The sequence below is a fragment of the Oncorhynchus gorbuscha genome, linkage group LG13 (assembly GCF_021184085.1).
Source record: "Oncorhynchus gorbuscha isolate QuinsamMale2020 ecotype Even-year linkage group LG13, OgorEven_v1.0, whole genome shotgun sequence".
Lineage (NCBI taxonomy): Eukaryota > Metazoa > Chordata > Actinopteri > Salmoniformes > Salmonidae > Oncorhynchus > Oncorhynchus gorbuscha.
This window is the reverse complement of record NC_060185.1, coordinates 33,735,033-33,757,551: the sequence shown is the minus strand read 5'-3', so window position 1 is coordinate 33,757,551 and position 22,519 is coordinate 33,735,033. Positions and strand designations below refer to the sequence as shown.

At 43.8% G+C, this 22,519-nt stretch overlaps 2 protein-coding genes across 2 annotated transcripts; both read left to right on the top strand.

Moving 5' to 3' along the window:
- The first annotated feature begins 1,812 nt into the window (after positions 1-1,812).
- On the top strand, positions 1,813-2,903 carry or95a1 (odorant receptor, family 95, subfamily A, member 1). The gene has a single exon (XM_046293562.1). It carries the CDS (start codon positions 1,852-1,854, stop codon positions 2,815-2,817), a length of 966 nt encoding a protein of 321 aa, XP_046149518.1. The 5' UTR covers positions 1,813-1,851; the 3' UTR covers positions 2,818-2,903.
- Positions 2,904-3,393: 490 nt separating this feature from the next.
- On the top strand, positions 3,394-13,511 carry p4ha3 (prolyl 4-hydroxylase, alpha polypeptide III). The gene is made up of 13 exons (XM_046294249.1): positions 3,394-3,872; positions 4,361-4,515; positions 4,664-4,893; positions 6,431-6,580; positions 6,725-6,776; positions 7,258-7,421; positions 7,749-7,925; positions 9,636-9,700; positions 10,176-10,335; positions 10,828-10,890; positions 11,201-11,269; positions 12,183-12,279; positions 12,918-13,511. The coding sequence occupies exons 1-13, from the start codon at positions 3,682-3,684 to the stop codon at positions 12,986-12,988; spliced, it is 1,644 nt and encodes a 547-aa protein (XP_046150205.1). The 5' UTR covers positions 3,394-3,681; the 3' UTR covers positions 12,989-13,511.
- Positions 13,512-22,519: the final 9,008 nt, after the last annotated feature.

Below are 22,519 nucleotides of genomic sequence, written 5' to 3'. Positions count from 1 at the left end.
TAGTTTGACTGGAACAATACATGTCGTTTTCATTTTGGGGGCATGCTGAGCTGGCGTTTACAGTACAGGAGTCCAATGAACATCAGGTTTGTCTGGGGCCCAGAGTCCCAGGGAGAACACACTGTTTGGACCTGGCCCCAGCTGTCTTCACTACTGACGCATGACTTACGTCAAGAGCAGACCAAGCCCTGGTGTGCTGCTCTCAACAGAGTCATCTTGTTTGCCAAATAAAAGAAAACATAAGGTTGCACAATTAGGCTCGACTCCGTTAATAATCAACCAGTCTGTTAATTACTAATCAGGGAACAGGGGACACGCTCTCTCTCTAACTGTACTCTGGAGATATCCATCCGGCAACACAGTAAACAGGCCTCCCTGTTCATCAAATGCAGTCCCCTCACAAACAACTTATGCCAATGTTTACGGTTTCACCATTCTCTCTGAAAAGAATAACAAACGCTGATAGACAGACATGCCTTTTACTCTTTGCCCTGGTCTGCATGCATTTCACCAAAGGTTGATAGAACAGCATTTAAAAATAGAACAAGGTTTTATAGATATTGTAGCGAACGGTGGACCAGAGTAGCAAAACCGAGTCACTGGCGTGAAAGGTAAACACCCTACACATCGCACCAATAGGGTAAATCCACTTGGTGGGAATTGTAATGTGGCTCATATAGAGAGGATCGCTACACGGCCCCCACAGAACGGAAAGGCACGTTGACTACTCAGCCCCCTTACACATCTGTGCGTTCCTTTGTCCTCACGGCCGCCATCCCACTTCTGACACCAATTTAGTGAATGATGGGACAGGGAGGAGAAACCTGGTGGCTTGTGTGAAAGGCAAACACCCGATGCATTGCACCAATAGGGTTAACCCACTTGGTGTGAATTGTAACATGCTCATAAAGCAAGGATCGCTCCAATATTTTATACTGTATTACGAATACTGGCATAACCGTACTGAGGTAAATAAACACATTTGAAGAAACACTGACTGGTCTAAGTTACATTTCATAAATAGCAGGCCTCCTGTTGAGCGTTAATTTCAAAACATAGGGCTGTTTCAAAATGTAACCATTTTCCAAATTCAAATAAAAGGAAACTGGTCTGCATCTGAATTCAGACACCCTTTTTGTCCCTGCACAGAGATAATGTGCTTGACTTATCCAGGAAAATTTGAACTGGTGTTGATTAAATAGAGCCCATAGTTCATCAAATGTGATCACCATTTTAAAGTGACAAAATGGCCTATATGATTTTGCACTATTGTGAAAGCTGTTTTTTTATCAGTTAATCTGAGTAGATGGCTCTAATAGCTAATGGTTGGACAAGGTGCTTGCAAGTGTTGTAGGTTTGATTCTTGTATGGTCCACATAATGGCTGAAATCGTCAGACCATACTATCATTACTTCTAATTGGTTGTTCTAATTAGGTATTTTGAAGAGTTCCCTAAGTAAAAGTTAAGCACCTATTAGACCTTTTCCCTGTTGAGGAACTTGAGCAATAATTATGTACATAATGCACTTTGAGAATGGAATGAAATTAATTTATCCCTTGAGAAATCAAGACACTGTCAAAACATTTAGAATAAGGAAATGCCTCTTCCCAGAGATGTTGTGCATCATGGTGATGTTATGGAGAAAAATGTATAAAAATCCACAATCCATCCCTCCCAAACCTTTACTTTCTCCATCAGAGGACAAGTTGAGGTTAGTTCATGGTATCTTATTCATCTTTGGGATCATGTATATTGTCATAAATGTTTCTGTGTGCATATCAGGTCTTTGTTTTCCACAACATTTCAGATTTGCAGACATCGACCATTCCTCAAGCAGGCTACATTGAAAAATGCAGAATCTGACCGACCTTCCAGGCAATGCCACCAACTCACAGAAGAGCCTATCTGTGATAATCAAGGTGTGTGTGGTGATCCCCTTCTTCTGCATCTTCCTCTACTGCATCGTGGTCATGCTGCACACGTTCGCCTCCCACAGACATTTCCTGGACAACTCCCGCTACATCCTGTTTGCCTACATGCTGATCAACGACACTCTCCAGCTCCTCTCCTCTGTCCTGCTCTTCCTCTTCGTCATGGGCAATGTGAAGTTTGCCATCGTCTACTGTGCACCTCTACTCTTCTTCTCCACCTCCACCTTCCAGAACACCCCTCTGATCCTGGCAGCTATGTCCCTGGAGCGCTATGTGGCCATCTTCTACCCTCTGCAGCGCCCGGCTGCCTGGCGCGCTGACCGTATCTGGATAATCATCCTGAGCCTGTGGCTGGTCAGCTGCATCCTGCCCATTGTGGACTTCTCTCTGGGAGAGCCTCAGCCTGGCATGAACGTCCTCTCCACCCCGGTGCTCTGCAAAACCACGGTCCTCAACGCATCCCCCGTCCAGACACTGTTCAAGGTGTCGCTCAACGGTCTGTTCTTCGCTGTGGTGGCAGCCATCATCATGTTCACCTACATGAGGATCCTGCTGGAGACCAGGAAGATGCGTCAGGACCGGGCGTCGGTGGGCAAGGCCATGCACACAGTGCTGCTCCACGGTTTTCAGCTGCTGCTGTGCATGATCGCCTTCACCCACCCGGTCACAGAGAGCCACATCACTATGCAGGCCGGCTGGCTGCAAGAGCACATCTCCTTCTTCAACTACTTCTGCTTCATCCTACTGCCGCGCTTCCTCAGCCCGCTCATCTACGGCCTGAGAGATGAGTCCCTAAAGGGCTACATGAGGAGAGCTGTCTGGTGCTGCTCACACCGACACAGGATCAGCCCCAGAGCCCTGGCCACCAAGCCCAGGGTCAAATGAACTGGTCCTGAAGCGGAGCCACTTGTCAAATCAATGTACAGACTAGTAGCCTGTATATGTTAGTTCATTAAAAGAGTATAACCTTGGCTGGATGACAGACATTATGTCATTATTAAGCTGGTGTCTTTTAAAAACTTAGATTTGTTGGTTACTATCTAACAAAACTGTGCATTTTTCTTCAAACACAAAGGCTTGTTTGGAATAGAAAAGATTGCTTTAAAATACTTTGAGATATACGCTACGCTAGATGTCACTATAATTCCATATTTATCAAGTGGTCCAATTTGGGTCACCGCACTGGATCAATGTGCGCCCACAGGAAGACGTTCAGTTCCTTTGGCGAAATTAAAACATTGATAGCTAAAGCAATAAAGGTTCGATTATTTGATATTCAGAGTTATTATAAAGCAATTTAACGAGACTATTATATAAGTGGAAGACAGGGACTGGGCACATTCATGCATCACAATTCCAAAGTGCAAACTGTTGCAATACATTTAAGCAAATACAGTTTTCCTAAACTACCTAATGTAATATGATTGTTCATTAATCATGCAACTTCATATATGAGATAGGTATTGTTGAACTATTCCTCCCGATGACAGATCATGTGAAGTGGTGAAAGCTGATGTTTTAGGTGTGACTGGCGCGCGCTGTTGAGAAAGAACATTGCAGAGATTTACACAGAACCGTAGGACTGAGCGCAGCTTTCCCGTAGGACAGGCTTGAGTGGTTTCAAACAAGAAACTGCGCTACACTTTATACATTGACAGCCAGAACCGTTGTAGATTAGAGTTTACAAAAAATCTAGCACAAGCATAGGCAACATTTTAAACATAATCGAGGGGATCATACGCGCGCAAAATGCTATATTATTTCAAATCCATTTACTCAGCCTGTGTTATAATCCGTGTAATTTTGATGCCGTTATCTTTAGGTGAGATGTATACGTCATTATTGAACGTAAAACAAGCCATCAATGTTGAAAGACAACTTATTGATCATTTAGAAACTTACATCGAACACGAATCGGAGCGACTTCAAGACATAAAAAGGTGAGTAATAGACAGGGAATGTTGTCATGATGCACGCTGGATAGACTACCACTTATATTCTAGGCTTAATTATTAAGGCTTCGGAGTGGGTGGTTTTAGAGGGAGACAGAGAACAAATAGAGATAAATAATTGTTTCTAAGTTTGGGCTATGTGTCCTTTATTATATTCCATACAATTTCATGACAGGCTACTGTTACCGTCTTACTTAAGACGTATTCCTTGCGGAACATATGCCATCGATGAATCGCCTCCATCCGTGTAGGTAACTTTAGAAGAAACTTAACATTTATAATGACTAATTTACTAATGTTAAGTTCGTTCTAAAGCCTATCATGAACTCAAGATGAATTCTATACTAGTTTAGGAGAAGAATGTTTACGGAAAGCCTCATGCATATATCATTGCATGGTTGTCTCCCTTATCATTATATCACCTTAAGGGGATATATTCTCTCTAAACGTATAATACTTGTAGACTCTTTCTGCAGGTTTTATGCAAAGGTGTCGGACTTGCACAGTGAGGTGTACAGTGGACCATCAGCTGCTATGGCAAACCCCTTGGTGGCGTTCACTCTTATCAAGCGCTTGCAGTCTGAGTGGCTGAATCTGATCTACAGTGATGAAGCACAAGAGAACACCCAAGGTTGTTTCCCTGTACAACTCTCTTTAAAAACACATCTGGTCCTTACAACTGACATCACCTGGGACCTAAGTTTGTCAAAGCTCCATCCCCCGCTTCATGTGTCCTATCATTACCTCACTCCCACTCATTCCCCCTGGTTGTGTTTCAGACTTCAGGTCTGGTTACGAGGAGGTGGAGAAGGAGGGCAGCTTGCCCAAACTGGAGGACCTTCAGGGGGCTGCCAAGGGGCTGATGAGGCTGCAGGATGTGTATGCCCTTCAAGTGGGGGGACTTGTGAGAGGTCACTTCCAGAGGATCACTGATGGCAACCCCATTGACATCTACAGTCCCACAGTATCTGTTCCTCTTTCTGGGGATGATTGCTTCCTGGTTGGGAAGGTAAGGCACCAATAACTCACCCATTTAATCACTGGCCTGATTCTGATTCTCCACTCTTCTCCTGAAGTGTGCACTAGCACACTGTCTCGCGTTGATCTAACAATGATGGAATCTCCCTCCAGCCAAAGATTACTGAAATCCCACTTGTAAAATGAACTGGTATAAGCGCTCATTCATTCCCACGTCCATCATACCTGAACGGCAATAGTACTCCACTGACTGAATAAGGGAATGTTCTATATGTATTATGTACAGTATGTGGCTATATGAGAAGTGTGTATGATAAGGGTAATGTACAATGTATGTATTATGTTATTGTGTCATGTACAGTGTCTTTTGTATACAGCACTATTGTGTGTTCAAAACCATTTTCCTGTTGGGGACAACAAAGTTCATCCTATACCATGTTTTTAAATCCATAATGGGTATTGCGCAAGTACACACTTCTGGAAAAGGGTGAAGAAAAGGGACGTAGGCTTTATGGGTTCATTTTACTTCATTTCCTTTTGGCATCCGCTCACTATGGGATGTGACCAAAAGGTAATCTCTGCTCACATTGCACTCTGTAAAGTGTCAACTGGAGATGTGCTGTTGGAGTCATGGAGAGGAGGAGAGCATGTAACAGGAGGAGTGCTAGCCTGCTGGGCAGATGGTGCTGTGAGATCTGGCTTCCCTAATTAGCATTAGCAGAAGACCATAAAACACAGTTTTGTTCTGAGCCTGTCATACTCTGTGCTTAGAGATGGAGTAAAGTCCTCTTCCTGTGTGTCTGGGGGGTTCATATAGAATGACAAGACCGGAGAACCCTCTCAGACAAATTTGAAAAGGGTGCATGATGTGCATCCAATATGGCAGCCTATTCCCTATTTACTGCACTACATTTGACCAGATTTCTATATGTCCTGGTCAAGAGTAGTGCAAATAAAGAGAATAGGGTAGCATTTGGGACACGGAAAAGTCTTCCTCGTGATGAGTCACTTCACAATGGATCCTATTGTTTATGTACAGTGGCAGTGCACAAGGGGCACTGTGTGGGAGAGACAGTGTGTAAAATCATAATCTCTGTTTATGGAAGTATAAGAATGTGGAATATGGGCGTTTGCTTCACTTTTGTTAACACCAAGATTATCTGACTGTGATCAAGTGTAAACAGATGCTCCGTTTGGGGTGTTGTGAGTCAGCATACAGTAACAGTTCTACAACTGCGCTTTTATGGTAGCTAAAGCCCAGTCGTTAAAACCAGCAGGGTAAGCTAAGGGTTAGCTTTATTTCTCACATTTCCGGGGCGCGTACAAAGCCGCAGCCACCATCAACAATCATAGTGCTACATGTACTTTACGTGGCTCTCTTCTCTTCAGCTCTAGATTGTGAGAGAATGATATTTACAATGCTTTAAAAGGTGTTTACTCTTTCCTTCCAACAGAAGTTTTGATTACAGATAAACATTTCCAAGTTCAGGAAAATAATGTGTCTCAATTTGTCATTATAAAATCTTTCTGTTGTTTTCTAATGCTAACATCCTGTTGTTGTATTGCAGGTTGCCTATGAGCTGGAGGACTACTACCACTCAGTGCAGTGGCTGGAGGAGTCAGTGCGTCTGTTCCGAGAGGCAGGGGGGGAATGGAGTCCAGAGAATGAGGGAACTCTGGAAGATGCTCTGGATCACCTGGCCTTCTCTCACTTCAAGGTGTCTATTTTTCACATAGAAATACAAGTTATTCCGACTCTTTTCAAAATAGATAGACCTATTGGTTGAAAAATGTAAAGAATTAGAGAAGATGTGATTCTTTTAGCATTTTGTTGAAAATTTAACTTTTTTGTTTTATTTCAGACAGGAAACATTTCCTATGCACTAAGTCTCTCTCAGGAGTTGTTGAACCATGGTAAGCCTGTTCAGTTAAAACATTCCACTATACTGTGGCCTGGGGTGGTCCAGCGGTCTAAACAGCTGTCTCTGGATCACACATACTATGCGAGCATGGGTTTTACTCCGATCCACTACTCCTTCCTTTCTCTTTATTCTGTCCAATAAACATAAACACATGAAATGAGTGGGACTGCCCCACTCCATATAAAAACATCCCACTACTCTCCCACACTATATAGAGGCAGCCTGCTTTGTATGTCAGCCTACTTCCCCATATGGTAGCTGAGCCCTGAAGTACTGTATACTTACTGTGCATAATGCAGACGTGGGCCTGGACATAACAATTCAGGCCTCTTTTAATAAAAGTAAATACATGTCCTGTAAAATGACCAGGAAACATGCTTGCTTAGTCATATTTGACCAACTGCACGCTGTGATTTGTTTCTCTAAACTCATGGTATCACATTGATGGTATTTCCATGATTCCCTTCCTGAAGATCCCATGAACAGGAGAGTTTTAAAGAATGTACAGAAGTATGAGCGACTGCTAGTTGACAGTCCACCCTTACTGAGCACTGACACTGGGTTGAAGAGGCCCAACACCACCTATCTACGGACAAGGAACACCTATGAGAGACTATGTCGGACACAGGGCACTCAGGTATACTCATCTATGATATTATAATCTTGTCCATCCACCCGGCTATATGGGGTAGCAATTGAGTGATACATTTGCTAACTTTTAGAAATGCTCCAAACAGTAACAGAAATCATACTGTCCTTTTAAATGTATGTCACCATATGAGCCACCATATGAGGAAAACAGTGGTTTTCAAATAATGTGCAGAGACTTGGCTACAGTCTGGAGCTCACAGAGTGAGAAAAGAGTTTTAAAATACAAGTTTTGAGGATGAAAAGAAAATACTCCCGCTTTCTTTCCATGTTTCGGCTCCAATAATGGACTTCAGATGCCATTCTCTCCTCACAGCCAACGCATTATGAAAACCCCCGGCTCTTCTGTGACTATTTCAACAATGACAGTCCTGGGTTGCTACTGCAGCCAATCAGACGTGAGGTGCTGAGCCTGCAGCCTTATGTGGTCCTCTACCACAGCTTCATCACTGACTCAGAGGCAGAGAGCATCAGGGACCTCGCCCAGACAGGGGTGAGTGTCTATCTACTGCCATGGTATTAACCCCTTTACTCAGAAAAGGCCTATCATGCGCAGTATGTATCAAACGCCTCGGATAAGAGATGCTGATCTAAGATCCAGTCCTCCAGATCCAGTCTTGTTGATTGTGATCTATAAGGCAAAACTGATCCTAAATCAGCCATCCAACTCTGAGACGCTTGATACATATGGCCTCAGATGTCATTGTCATAACATTGATTGAGATTACCACATTCCAAGTCAATTGAAAATGAGGAATGTCTTTTAAATCACATAAAAGAGACCCCCTGTGTCATGATTCGTTTTTGCACATCTGAAGGATTATTAAATGTATTACATGTCAATGGCCTATTTTATGACTCCAGTAAAGATTGTGCAGGAGAGTGACTCTACACCCCGAACAGTGTTCCTTTTGGCTCTACTGGGATAGTGGTTATTTCTGGAAATTTCCCATCGGCCATCTTTTTTTCCTTGTGGTCTGGCCGCTTAGACTGCCACTGAACTGAGGTGCTAGTTTTTCACCCGAGTAATAGTTACACCTTAGATTACATTGGCAGGCTATTATAGGATTTTTATCATATAGTAATCTTTCTATTCTTGCATGTTTGTGATCTCAGTCTCAGTTCTGTGACCTGGTTGCAATTTTGAGAATATTAACAAATATTTACAATCTGATCATACATGCCAAAAAGAGCGCAAATATGCCCATCAAGCTGGTTTACAAGAAGAACATCTGACTGAATTGACTTTACTTTGTACGGATCCCAATCTAGGAAAAGTTGAACAATAGTGAGAGGTTTAGGGATCTCTCAAAAACCCATTGGAGGAATAGTTGATATTGTTCCAACCATTAAGCAAAGGTTAAAGTAATAAAGGATACATTACTTCCGATCCTTGGCGGAGTACCTCAGAAACTCCAAATTGTTGAGGGCTATGGGTAAAAACTGACTTCTCATCTCAATAGCTAATGGAAAATAATACTGTGTCTGTCCTGTGCCAGCAGCATAGAAAGATCTATCGTCCTAATAGTGTTTATGCTAACTCAGTTTTTCTGGCGAGATACTGTAACCCAAATGATCTCCTAGATTGTGTGAGGTTTTGGCACTGTTCAACAGGTTTTCCACCCCTTCTTCAAATGGAAATTCCTCTACTTATTTCATTATTATGTCAACATTTGATGGCAATCTCGTGGGGTGATTAAAACCAGGCCTGGCCTGCATCTCAAATAGCACCTTATTCCCTATATAGTGCACTACAAAAGTAGTGCACTATATAGGGAATAGGCTGCCATTTGGGAGTAACATCTGGAGTATTAGTCATTTGGAGCCTGGAGCACATGCAGCACTCCTTGCCCTGAGCACATAGGCACATACATCATTGTCTGAGCATGGCATTTGTGTGTTCATGCTTGGCTCCAATGGTTTAGTATTAGCTGTCTAGTCCGAAGTATTTAGAGAGAGTTTAGATAGAAATGCCAGTCAAGTATTTTCGTCAGGCATGGCTTCATTGGAAAATTACTGCGGTTGCCAGTTTTAACATATTGAAAAAATTATGTTTATTTACTGAGCTCTTTTGGATGTTCTGTTCTCTATCCTCACATCATTAATGTCTCTCTTGTCAGACAGATCCCTGCAGTTTGATCTTAAAATGTTACTGCTGTATAAAATTGAGTATTGACAGTTTTCTTTATTTTTGTGCCATAAGTTAAGGAGATCTGTGGTGGCATCTGGAGAGGAACAGGCTACTGCAGAGTATCGCATCAGCAAGAGGTACTACTATCAGAAACATGCCACTATTAAATGTACAGTTTACTGTTACTCCTCATAACACTTACAGCAGTAATAAAGCACCAAGCAGAACAATGCACCCGAACAACAACCAGTGAATATACTGTATAACACTATAAAATGTTTGGGCTAATTTTATGGTGCACACAGGATTTGCAGGCCTATTAGCTATATGTAATGTATGATAGTTAAATGTGGGATTTAACTTGAACCTTTAACCTTTAACTTTAACCTTTGAATGGAAATTGGCTGAACACCTCTGGAACCTACAGTGTCAGTGGAAGAGGAAGTGTACGTCATTGTCTTACGTCAGGTAGCAAGACGAGTATCTGCACTGATCAGTTTAGGACTGCACATCACGTAGGAATGACGTCACCTGTCAGAAGAGCATCTGGTCGAGCTCAAACCAAGACAGTAACATGATCTGTATTATGAGAGTTTGTGGTTTGTTTTTCAGTGCATGGCTAAAGGACACAGCCCACCCTATCATTGGGAGGCTGGACCAGAGAATCACCTTGCTCACAAGTCTCAATGTGCAGCCTCCGTATGCGGAGTACCTCCAAGTGGTAAACTATGGGATTGGAGGACACTATGAACCCCATTTTGACCATGCAACGGTGAGTGGGTTTCTCTATATTTAGAACAGTAGATCTTGAATAAACCCAACATTTACTACATTAATCAACACTTGATGCAATAGTGTATCCTCATTTTATGTGTTAGTGTTGAGTGATGGGTAGTGTCCCAAACGCCATCCTATTTGCTAGTACAAGGGTTCCTAAACTTTTTCACTCAAACACACTGACAAGACAAGAGGAAAACTGATGATGCAATACCCAATTTCGAAATTGCACCTTGTGCATTCTACTATTACAACTTATTTGAGGGAGGGGTACCCGCTCCCCCCTGCCGAGCGCGCCCCACAGTTTGGGAACCACTGCCCTAGTACACTACTTTTGACCAGGGTCCATAGTTCTCTGGTCAAAATTAGTGCTCTATATAGGGGAATAGGGTAATAGGGTACCATTTGAGACATAGCCATAGTCTATGACGGTAAAGTAAGGAAGGACATGATATATTTATGATTACTATTTCCTACATATAACCAGTCAGCATCAAGTCCCCTTTTTAGGCTCAACACTGGGAATCGAGTGGCAACCTTCATGATATACGTAAGTTAATCATTTGTTTTATCTTGTTATCTTATTATATGTGCATGATTGTCTCATTTGTGGAAATCCAGTAAAAGCATCTTTGGAGATAGTGTATGCTAGATTGCATTTATCAGCATAAGAATTCAGTATTATCTTATTGAAAATTGCAATGATATTTTAGTCCAATGTCAAACTTCCAGTTAAGGCGGTATGGAAAAGACTGTCTGCTTGTGAGTTTTGGACAAACTCCACACTCCATATTCTGGCACGGATGGCTTTTTTATGACATGTGCACACAACTCAGTGAGAATGTTGTCATCCTCCACAGCTCAGCTCTGTGGACGCAGGTGGGTCCACAGCCTTCATCCATGCTAACTTCAGCGTTCCTGTTCTGGAGGTAAATGAACTGGCTAAACTTAGGATGATCCCAAATGGCACCCTATTCCCTACATAGTGCATGGCTCTTTCTTTTTTTACCAGGCTGTTTGTAAAAAGTAATGCACTATATAGGGTATAGGGTGCTATTTGGGACATATACTTAATCTTCTTCTGTTTACCCATCGAAATTGCTTCAAGCCAGAACACGTACGCTCATAAGCCTTCACTCTGTTAAAATGGCATCAAGAATAATAAGAAATTCCTTCCTCAGAAAGGTCACATAATTTCTTAAGATGTTTTGAGTAGTACTGTTCTTATGACAGTAGGCCTGTTGAGAAAGGAGGAGCCAAATGGCACCAAATTCCCTTTATAGTGTACTACTTTTGATCAGGGCCCTGGTCAAAAGTAGTACATTATATAGGGAATCTGATGCCATTTGGGACGCAGACACAGTGTAGTGTTTGGTTTAATAAATGAGCTGCTGTTGAAAAGACACAGGACCTCACCAGGTTTTAACCTCTCAACCTGGATTGTATTAAGGTTTCACTTCCTGCCCCATATCCATGTCAAAGATGTTGTACTTGGAGTACAGCTATGCACGTGGGATTTTAACTTATAAGTATACAAAATATATTTTTTTATGGAGGAATAATGTCTTAGGATTGTCAAGTAGAGGAGAAGACCAAACAAAATCCAGGCATGATAGTGGCCCACACAAAATCCAGGCATGATAGTGGCCCACACAAAATCCAGGCATGATAGTGGCCCACACAAAATCCAGGCATGATAGTGGCCCACACAAAATCCAGGAATGATAGTGGCCCACACAAAATCCAGGCATGATAGTGGCCCACACAAAATCCAGGCACGATTTAAAATGTTTCTTTCCTATGTTTTTTAGTGAAACATTTCCATTGTCTCTCGTGTTCCAGAATGCTGCCCTTTTCTGGTGGAACCTCCATCGGAACGGTCAAGGAGATGGGGACACTCTGCATGCTGGCTGCCCTGTCCTTGTTGGGGACAAATGGGGTAAGAGGCTTTAATGAGACAACCGGGAACACCACATAGTTCCTATAGAAAAGCATACAGGCACAGTGAGCAGTGTCAGATGTGGAAAGCTAAGAACCCTACGTCTATTCCAGTAGCCCCTGTCTGTCATACTGAAGTCACAGCAGGAGCCCGGGGCCACATCTGCACTGCATTAGACAGATAGTTAGGGATGATATAGAGAGGAGGTCAGGTACTGAGCACTGCTCTGGGATGCTAAACATGTGGGCCTCCATTCCACGTAATTTAACTCCTTCCTGGATCCCACAGTCAGTGACAAGGCTAAAGGAAACGCACAGAGAGGGGTATTAGTCATTACTGTGAGAAGCTGCATCTAAGAGACATTTACAGGAGCAAGTACAGTATATAACTTTTTACTGTATGTTTATGTATTTGAACTAAGATTATAACAAGGAAATCGGGCCCCATTTGCCATTATTGATGGCTCTATATACAAGGAACCCATTTGAATATACAAATGTTTGTCAACACTTTTAGGGGATCAGTGAGTATTTAACAACTCCTTTTTACAGACCTGTATATTATATTTGATGTTTGTTTGACTACTGTGTGACATACACCACTAACACACACTCTCTGTTGTCCATGCCCTGTTCCAGTGGCTAACAAATGGATCCATGAGTATGGCCAGGAGTTCCAGAGACGCTGTAGCCCCAATCCTGAGGAGTGAGAAGAGAGAAAGCAGCTGCTGGGACCGCTTGGAGTACAAGAGCCAGTCTCCACAATGGAGCCGCGCGCACCACGCAGGCAGAGCGAGAGAGGGAGGGAATGAGAGAGGGCATGAGAGAGCGCTAGCGGCTGGGGGAGGGGAAGGCAACCAAGGAGCAGCCTGCATCTGTGATTGGAGCTTCAGGCCCAAGGGAATAAGGAGCACAGACACTGCTGGAGGGGGCTGGAATGGCAGGGGGGGCTGAGTTGGTTTTGAGAAGGGGGTGGTGGGTGTGGAGGGGGCATTTGGCAATCAGCCCCAAAGGCAGAGCGGCCTCTTGCTCCAAATCCCCAGTCAGTCCCTGCTGGAGCAGAGAGAGAGAGGCCTCTACCCTCACACACTGGGCTGGTTTCAGTTAACTCTTCTAGGCTGTTTGCCTCCGGTGTCAGTTTGTTTGGGGGGGAAAAAAACGTATAATGCATCCTTTTGAAAAGTGATGCACTGAATCTGTCAGGATACTCTTCACACGGACTGATCTCATTAGCACAGCACTGATCTTTATCAGAATATTTAGTTTTAGAATCATATTTCTGGAACCATCTCACACCTTAAGAATGTAGTTAAGAGCATTGCTGTTATTCAGAGGAAAAGGGTTATTGTAACTGTTTCCCATTCATGCTCAGTCAGTTCAGGAAATCAAAGGAGATGAGGTCGCATTCTCTCCCACTGAGGGGCTTGATGACATTTGGTGTGTTCTCTATTGCTCATCTCCTTGTAGCTAATGGAATGGATATGAGTCAAACCTGTTTAGTCTTCTAACTCCTATTCAGTGGCATCATGCATTAGTCATGGTCTGTAAACCAGATGATTGGAAAGTGGGAATGCATCTGCTTTAGTACCGAGTCTCTGACCTCAAATCCTGGGTGTCTAGCTGCCTACCAACCAGACAAAAGATTTGTCTGTATGTAGGTCAGTGAGTGCATGCTAGCTTTCACACCTAGTCTATGAGGGTGAGGAGTGAAATGTACTTACTATAGGAGCTGTAGGCTCCAAGGGGCTTTTCTGTCAGTGCTGCTGCCTTTTGAGTGACAGGGAGTGTTGAGGAAGGGAGAGGGGTTCAACAGGGACCATATCTCTGCCTGCTGAGATGTAAGGTAGTTCCATCCAGTGCTCAACCCCCTACCACTCCTCCCCTTTAGACACACACACACCGATACAAACACAGGGGCCATATACTATGCTACATGCTCCCAACTGCATTCCTTAACAGTAGACCTTGATTGTTCCCCCTGGAGTGGATTGACAGGAGGCCCATACTTGATAAAATGCATGGAGGATGGAGGTTGTGCCTTTGGAGTTTCTCCAACCAAGAAAGAGTATTCTCTGGAATTCTCAATCTTTATATGGTTTTAAAATAAATACATATTTTTGTTAAAGTTATGTCTGCCTCATTACTAAGCACTTTAAACAGAACATTCACAAAAGCTTATTTACTCTTTTACATTCAGCAGACTATTTATAGTTGACGTTGCACATTGAGGAAATTGAATTTCTTCTCTCGTATACTGCGTTCATTCCTGACTGGCCCAAGCATGTCATATGGAAATCAGTGTAGAGTCTGTAAATATGTTTCAAGGGTGCTGAATTTCTCTTCTCGGTAGGAGCAGGGTGTAATTTCTCTAAAATAAGAAATAAACAACTTTTTACGGGCAGACTGCCTTTTGTCCAGGCACATGCCTCATATTGCAGATCCAACTCATGCACGTTGACCTGAGCTAGTACTTTTTTTTAGCTAGTAGTAAAAACTCATTTTACTTTTACGCTATAAAGACTATTTATAGTTGACGTTGCACATTGAGGACATTGAATTTCTCCTCTCGTACACTGCGTTCATTCCTGACTGGCCCAAGCATGTCATATGGAAATCAGTGAACAATCAGTGAACAATCTGAGTCCATGTAGCTGTCTAATATTCCCTCTGTTCCCTCTGAGACATTGGTACTGGGTGAACTAATAGTACATTTGGAATCCCAGACCGCAGTTGGAAAGGAGAAGGGGTCTTAATATTAAGTCGATGCAGAATTTCACAGTTGGGAGGGGTTGATTTGATGTGGGACAAAGAAATTGTAAATAGGATTGAAGTGGGCAGCTGGAGGTATTTATAATTGTAATGCAACTAAATGCCATCATACTCCATCTGGCATAAAACATTAAAAAATATGTGCTGCCCGACCCTACTGATGAAGTTGTGGAGCAGGCTTACTTTGCAGAAACACTGATGATGATTTACTCAATTTTGGTGACTGAAATATTGTCATAGAATATGATCACTGCATAGTGTCTTAGTCTACCATGTAACAGACAACATGGGAAATGCTACGCTACAGCACCAATTTGTTGCATAAATGTAAACTATTAGAACTTCTAAACTATTAGAACTTCTTCTAAAAGTGGTGGCTTTCTTTGACACAAGAAATTTGCAATTTACTCAGTTCACAGGGAACAGGCCGTTACTTTGCTCTGTGGGAATTCCTATCCGCCATTGACACAGTGTTGCTACCATCACAACAACACACATGGCTTCTGTGGTCCTAGTTGCTAGGCACTTCAGAGTTTCTTCCTAGTTTTATTGCAGACTGGCATAATACCATAGAAGAAAAATAAGACGAAGAAGAAGAGTTTCTTCCTCACTGTCCAAACATTTGAGGCATGTGACTTGTATCAGGAGAGGAAACTTACAGTAGATCACCAACCTACAATGACCAGACGAACACACTGTATTGTAAAGAAGTAAAATTGTATATGTTGCAACCAATGTCTGGTAGATCAAGTGAAAATAAACTAGAGTAAATGGGGTATTACAATGTGGATCTTTGATGCCATGATGGCATCAGAACTTTATCAGTAGACTACTGTGTACAAATCAATCCCTGAAAAAGCATGAAAAAAGGCAGAACTGGCTTCATGGTCCAGATTTAAATTTGAATGCTCTAATAGTGGTTCCCAAACTTTTTATCGTCCCGTAACCCTTCAAACATTCAACCTCCAGCTGCGTATCCCCTATAACACCAGGGTCAGCGAACTCTCAAATGTTGTTTTTTGCCATCATTGTAAGCCTGCCACACACACACTAAATGAGACATTTTTGTCACAACCCGGCTCGTGGGAAGTGACAAAGAGCTCTTATAGGACCAGGGCACAAATAATAATATAATAATAATCATTTTGCTCTTTATGTAGCCATATTACATATAAAACCTTATTTGTTCATCAAAAATGGGGAATAACTCACCACATGTTAATGAGAAGGGTGTGCTTGAAAGGATGCACATAACTGCAATGTTGGGTTGTATTGGAGAGTCCCAGTCTTAAATAATTTTCCACACAGTCTGTGCCTGTATTTAGTGTTCCTGCTAGTGAGAGCCGAGAATCCACTCTCACATAGGTACGTGGTTGCAAAGGGCATCAGTGTCTTAACAGCACGATTTGCAAAGGCAGGATACTCTGACTGCAGCCCAATCCAGATATCTGGCAGTGGCTTTTGATTAAATTTAATTTTCACAGAACCGCTTGTTGCAATTTTGATGAGGCTCTCTTGTTCCGATATCGGTAAGTGGACTGGAGGCAGGGCATGAAAGGGATAACGAATCCAGTTGTTTGTGTCATCCGTTTCGGGAATGTACCTTTGTAATTGCGCACCCAATTCACTCATGTGCTTCGCTATATCACATTTAACATTGTAAGCTTAAATTCATTTGCACACAAAAAAATCATACAATGATGGAAAGACCTGTGTGTTGTCCTTGTTAATGCAGACAGAGAAGAGCTCCAACTTCTTAATCATAGCCTCAATTTTGTCCCGCACATTGAATATAGTTGCGGAGTCCCTGAATTCATAGATTAAGATCATTCAGGTGAGAAAAAACATCACCCAGATCGGCCAGTCGTGTGAGAAACTTGTCATCATGCAAGCAAAAAAACAACAACATGTCAATACTTTTCCCCTTGTAAAGGCATCACATGGTCGCTGCCCATATCATTGCATAGTGCAGAAAATACACAAGGCCTTGCGTTAACAAAGTTAACCATTTTTACTGTAGAGTCCAAAACGTCTTTCAAGCTATCAGGCATTCCCTTGGCAGTAAGAGCCTCTCGGTGGATGCTGCAGTGTACTCAAGTGGCGTCGCGAGCAACTGCTTGTGTAACCAATGTGAAATGGCTAGCTAGTTAGCGGTGGTGCGCGCTAATAGCGTTTCAATCGGTAAAGTCGCTCGCTTTGAGACCTTGAAGTAGTGGTTCCCCTTGCTCTGTAAGGGCCGCGGCTTTTGTGGAGCAATGGGTAACGATGCTTCGTGGGTGACTGTTGTTGATGTGTGCAGAGGGTCCCTGGTTTGAGCCCAGTGAGGGGATGGACTAAAGTTATACTGTTACATTGATCTTGTTGACCCAGATCACTGGTTGCTGCGGAAAAGGAGGAGGTCAAAAGGGGGGTGAGTGTAACCGATGTGAAATGGTTAGCGGTGGTGCGCGCTAATAGCATTTCAATCGGTGATGTCGCTCACTTTGAGACCTTGAAGTAGTGTTTCCCTTGCTCTGCAAGGGCCGCGGCTTTTGTGGAGCGATGGGTAATGATGCTTCTTGGGTGACTGTTGTTGATGTGTGCAGAGGGTCCCTGGTTCGAGCCTGGGTAGGGGCTAGGGGACGGACTAAAGTTATACTGTTACACTTGCACACACGTTACCACTTCACTATGTCTCCCTGTCATGGCTTTTGCGCCATCAGTACAGATACCAACACATCTTGACCACCTAAGTCCACTAGATGTCACAAAGCTATCCAGTACTGTCGTCCTGGTTTCCAGTGGTTTGCAGAAGAGGATGTCTTCCTTAATTGACGCCTCATAAATGTAACAGACATATACCAGGAGCTGTGCCAGGCCCGCCACGTCTGTTGACTCATCCAGCTGTAACAGAATAGAATTCACTGGCTTGTATGCGAAGCAGTAATTGTTTCAAACATCTCTTGCCATGTCACTGATGTGTCGTGAAACAGTGTTGTTTGATGAAGGTGTAACCGGTGCTATACTGCACCGCTGTAACTCTGCGTTGTGTGTGGTTGATTAAGACTATAGACGTGGACTTTGGAGATCAGGTAGTTTTAATCAAACAGAACTCACTCTCTGCATCCTGCATCTGCATCCAAAAGGAAATAAAACATTTGTAAAGAACATATGTTCTGAGAATTGTCGACTCTTTCTCTCTCAGTGCATCAAAATTATTTTCTCACCTTATTATACATAACATATTTTACATAGATAAAACCACATACCTGCATCCAAAAGGAAATAAAACATTTGCAGAGCACATATGTTCTGAGAATCGTCACCTCTTTCTACAACAGATGCACAATAGGAGGGACTGGGATTATTCGAGGAGCAAGCCTTTGTTAACACATACAATAACTTGGTAATACCTTAGCTAGCTATTAACAACATGTTGAATTCAGAATGTTGATATCATCCTAAAAAGTACAATTACAAGTGCATCTTAACAATATCATCCACTTATGAGTAACCTCTATGAACAAAACACTGTGTGTATGACTTTGCACTTAAAATAATCAAACTTTTCTGAAGACAGAAAAAGCGTGCCTACCTCTCTCAGTGCATCAAAATGATTTTAGCATGAGCACGCAGGGCAAAACGTAAGTACACACTCCCCTTCTCCCAAGATCCAGGCATGCATAATAACAAATCAACACGACATATTAATATATAAACCTGGTGAAATTCACATAGTACTTTAACAACTGTTACATTCACCCCTCCTGATTTTCACCAACCTTGTAAAACAACAAAATAACCTACCAAGCTCAAGGCTTAATTCTGAATTCAGCTCAAAGCTACCCATAGGGTTCAGGGCAAGTGAAAGTTGGTCAGGCCTTCAACTGCCCCTAGATGCATAGTGCCTCTTACACTATACCTCCCTTCTTAGCCTTAAAAAAAAGTAATTCTGTACTAAATCATCTCTCTGTACTATGTTAAACTTACACCTTCTGGTGGATTGACTCTATTAGTCTCTTGACTGGTTTAAGTACCCTCCCCCGCCCTTGTGCGACCTGCCACTGGGCTAGGGGCCATGGTGACTAACAGTGGCTCTGGCCTTAGATCATTGTGTCATGTTTTGTCATTTATTATCTTGTCTTGTCCCTGTGCTTCCCATTCTATTCGTTTCCCTCTGCTGGTCTTATTAGGTTCTTTCCCTCTTTCTATCCCTCTCTCTCCCCCTCCCTCTCTCACTCTCTCGCTCTCTCTTCTCTCTATCGTTCCGTTCCTGCTCCCAGCTGTTCCTATTCCCCTAATCAATCATTTAGTCTTCCCACACCTGTTCCCGATCCTTTCCCCTGATTAGAGTCCCTATTTCTTCCTTTGTGTTCCGTTCCTGTCCTGTCGGTTCCTTGTCTAGAATTCACCGTGCTGTGTTTGTGTATCGCCCTGTCGTGTCGTGTTTTCCTCAGATGCTGCGTGGTGAGCAGGTGTCTGAGTCTGTCTGGTTCAAGTGCCTTCCCGAGGCAACCTGCTGTTCACCTGCTGTTCAAGATCGAGTCTCCAGTTTGTCCTCGTCATTTCGAGTGAAAGTTGTGTTTTTTGTTTGTATTTACTTTACTGGATTAAAGACTCTGTTTTCGCCAAGTCGCTTTTGGGTCCTCTTTCACCTGCATGACAGAAGGAACCGACCAAGGAATGGACCCAGCGACTTCAGACGCTCGTTACACTGCCGTCGAGATCCAAGGAGCCATGCTCGGCAGACACGAGCAGGAATTGTCTGCTGCTCGCCATGCCGTGGAGAACCTGGCCGCTCAGGTTTCCGACCTCTCTGGACAGTTCCAGAGTCTACGTCTCGTGCCACCTGTTACTTCCTGGCCTGCCGAGCCTCCAGAACCTAGGGTTAATAACCCACCTTGCTACTCCGGGCAGCCCACTGAGTGCCGCTCCTTTCTCACGCAGTGTGAGATTGTGTTCTCTCTCCAACCCAACACATACTCTAGAGAGAGAGCTCGGGTTGCTTACGTCATTTCACTCCTTACTGGCCGGGCTCGAGAATGGGGCACAGCTATCTGGGAGGCAAGGGCTGATTGCTCTAACAAGTTCCAGAACTTTAAAGAGGAGATGATTCGGGTTTTTGACCGTTCAGTTTTTGGTAGGGAGGCTTCTAGGGCCCTGGCTTCCTTATGCCAAGGTGAACGGTCCATAACGGATTATTCTATTGAGTTTCGCACTCTTGCTGCCTCTAGTGAGTGGAACGAGCCGGCGCTGCTCGCTCGTTTTCTGGAGGGACTCCACGCAGTGGTTAAGGATGAGATTCTCTCCCGGGAGGTTCCTTCAGATGTGGACTCTTTGATTGCTCTCGCCATCCGCATAGAACGACGGGTAGATCTTCGTCACCGGGCTCGTGGAAGAGAGCTCGCATCAACGGTGTTTCCCTGCTCCGCATCGCAACCATCTCCCTCCTCTGGCTCAGAGTCTGAGCCCATGCAGCTGGGAGGGATTCGCATCTCGACTAAGGAGAGGGAACGGAGGATCACCAACCGCCTGTGCCTCTATTGCGGAGTTGCTGGACATTTTGTTAATTCATGTCCAGTAAAAGCCAGAGCTCATCTGTAAGCGGAGGGCTACAGGTGAGCGCAACTACTCAAGTCTCTCCATCAAGATCCTGTACTACTTTGTCGGTCCATCTACGCTGGACCGGTTCGGGTGCTACATGTAGTGCCTTGATAGACTCTGGGGCTGAGGGTTGTTTCATGGACGAAGCATGGGTTCGGAAACATGACATTCCTTTCAGAGAGTTAGAGAAGCCTACGCCCATGTTCGCCTTAGATGGTAGTCATCTTCCCAGTATCAGATTTGAGACACTACCTTTAACCCTCACAGTATCTGGTAACCACAGTGAGACTATTTCTTTTTTGATTTTTCGTTCACCGTTTACACCTGTTGTTTTGGGTCATCCCTGGCTAGTATGTCATAATCCTTCTATTAATTGGTCTAGTAATTCTATCCTATCCTGGAACGTTTCTTGTCATGTGAAGTGTTTAATGTCTGCCATCCCTCCCGTTTCTTCTGTCCCTACTTCTCAGGAGGAACCTGGCGATTTGACAGGAGTGCCGGAGGAATATCATGATCTGCGCACGGTCTTCAGTCGGTCCCGAGCCAACTCCCTTCCTCCTCACCGGTCGTATGATTGTAGTATTGATCTCCTTCCGGGGACCACTCCTCCTCGGGGTAGACTATACTCTCTGTCGGCTCCCGAACGTAAGGCTCTCGAGGATTATTTGTCTGTGTCTCTTGACGCCGGTACCATAGTGCCTTCTTCCTCTCCGGCCGGGGCGGGGTTCTTTTTTGTTAAGAAGAAGGACGGTACTCTGCGCCCCTGCGTGGATTATCGAGGGCTGAATGACATAACGGTTAAGAATCGTTATCCGCTTCCCCTTATGTCATCAGCCTTCGAGATTCTGCAGGGAGCCAGGTGCTTTACTAAGTTGGACCTTCGTAACGCTTACCATCTCGTGCGCATCAGAGAGGGGGACGAGTGGAAAACGGCGTTTAACACTCCGTTAGGGCATTTTGAGTACCGGGTTCTGCCGTTTGGTCTCGCCAATGCGCCAGCTGTTTTTCAGGCATTAGTTAATGATGTTCTGAGAGACATGCTGAACATCTTTGTTTTTGTCTATCTTGACGATATCCTGATTTTTTCTCCGTCACTCGAGATTCATGTTCAGCACGTTCGACGTGTTCTACAGCGCCTTTTAGAGAATTGTCTCTACGTAAAGTCTGAGAAGTGCTCTTTTCATGTCTCCTCCGTTACTTTTCTCGGTTCCGTTATTTCCGCTGAAGGCATTCAGATGGATTCCGCTAAGGTCCAAGCTGTCAGTGATTGGCCCGTTCCAAGGTCACGTGTCGAGTTGCAGCGCTTTTTAGGTTTCGCTAATTTCTATCGGCGTTTCATTCGTAATTTCGGTCAAGTTGCTGCCCCTCTCACAGCTCTTACTTCTGTCAAGACGTGTTTTAAGTGGTCCGGTTCCGCCCAGGGAGCTTTTGATCTTCTAAAAGAACGTTTTACGTCCGCTCCTATCCTCGTTACTCCTGACGTCACTAGACAATTCATTGTCGAGGTTGACGCTTCAGAGGTAGGCGTGGGAGCCATTCTATCCCAGCGCTTCCAGTCTGACGATAAGGTTCATCCTTGCGCTTATTTTTCTCATCGCCTGTCGCCATCTGAGCGCAACTATGATGTGGGTAACCGTGAACTGCTCGCCATCCGCTTAGCCCTAGGCGAATGGCGACAGTGGTTGGAGGGGGCGACCGTTCCTTTTGTCGTTTGGACAGACCATAAGAACCTTGAGTACATCCGTTCTGCCAAACGACTTAATGCCCGTCAAGCTCGTTGGGCGTTGTTTTTCGCTCGTTTCGAGTTTGTGATTTCTTACCGTCCGGGTAGCAAGAACACCAAGCCTGATGCCTTATCCCGTCTGTTTAGTTCTTCTGTGGCTTCTACT

Bases quoted from the DNA above. Each gene is read 5' to 3' on its own strand.
- or95a1 (XM_046293562.1), top strand. From the start codon at position 1,852: ATGCAGAATCTGACCGACCTTCCAGGCAATGCCACCAACTCACAGAAG.
- p4ha3 (XM_046294249.1), top strand. From the start codon at position 3,682: ATGCTATATTATTTCAAATCCATTTACTCAGCCTGTGTTATAATCCGT. The intron at 4,516-4,663 runs GTTGTTTCCCTG...GTTGTGTTTCAG, and splicing joins AGCACAAGAGAACACCCAAG to ACTTCAGGTCTGGTTACGAG. The intron at 7,926-9,635 runs GTGAGTGTCTAT...TTGTGCCATAAG, and splicing joins GGGACCTCGCCCAGACAGGG to TTAAGGAGATCTGTGGTGGC.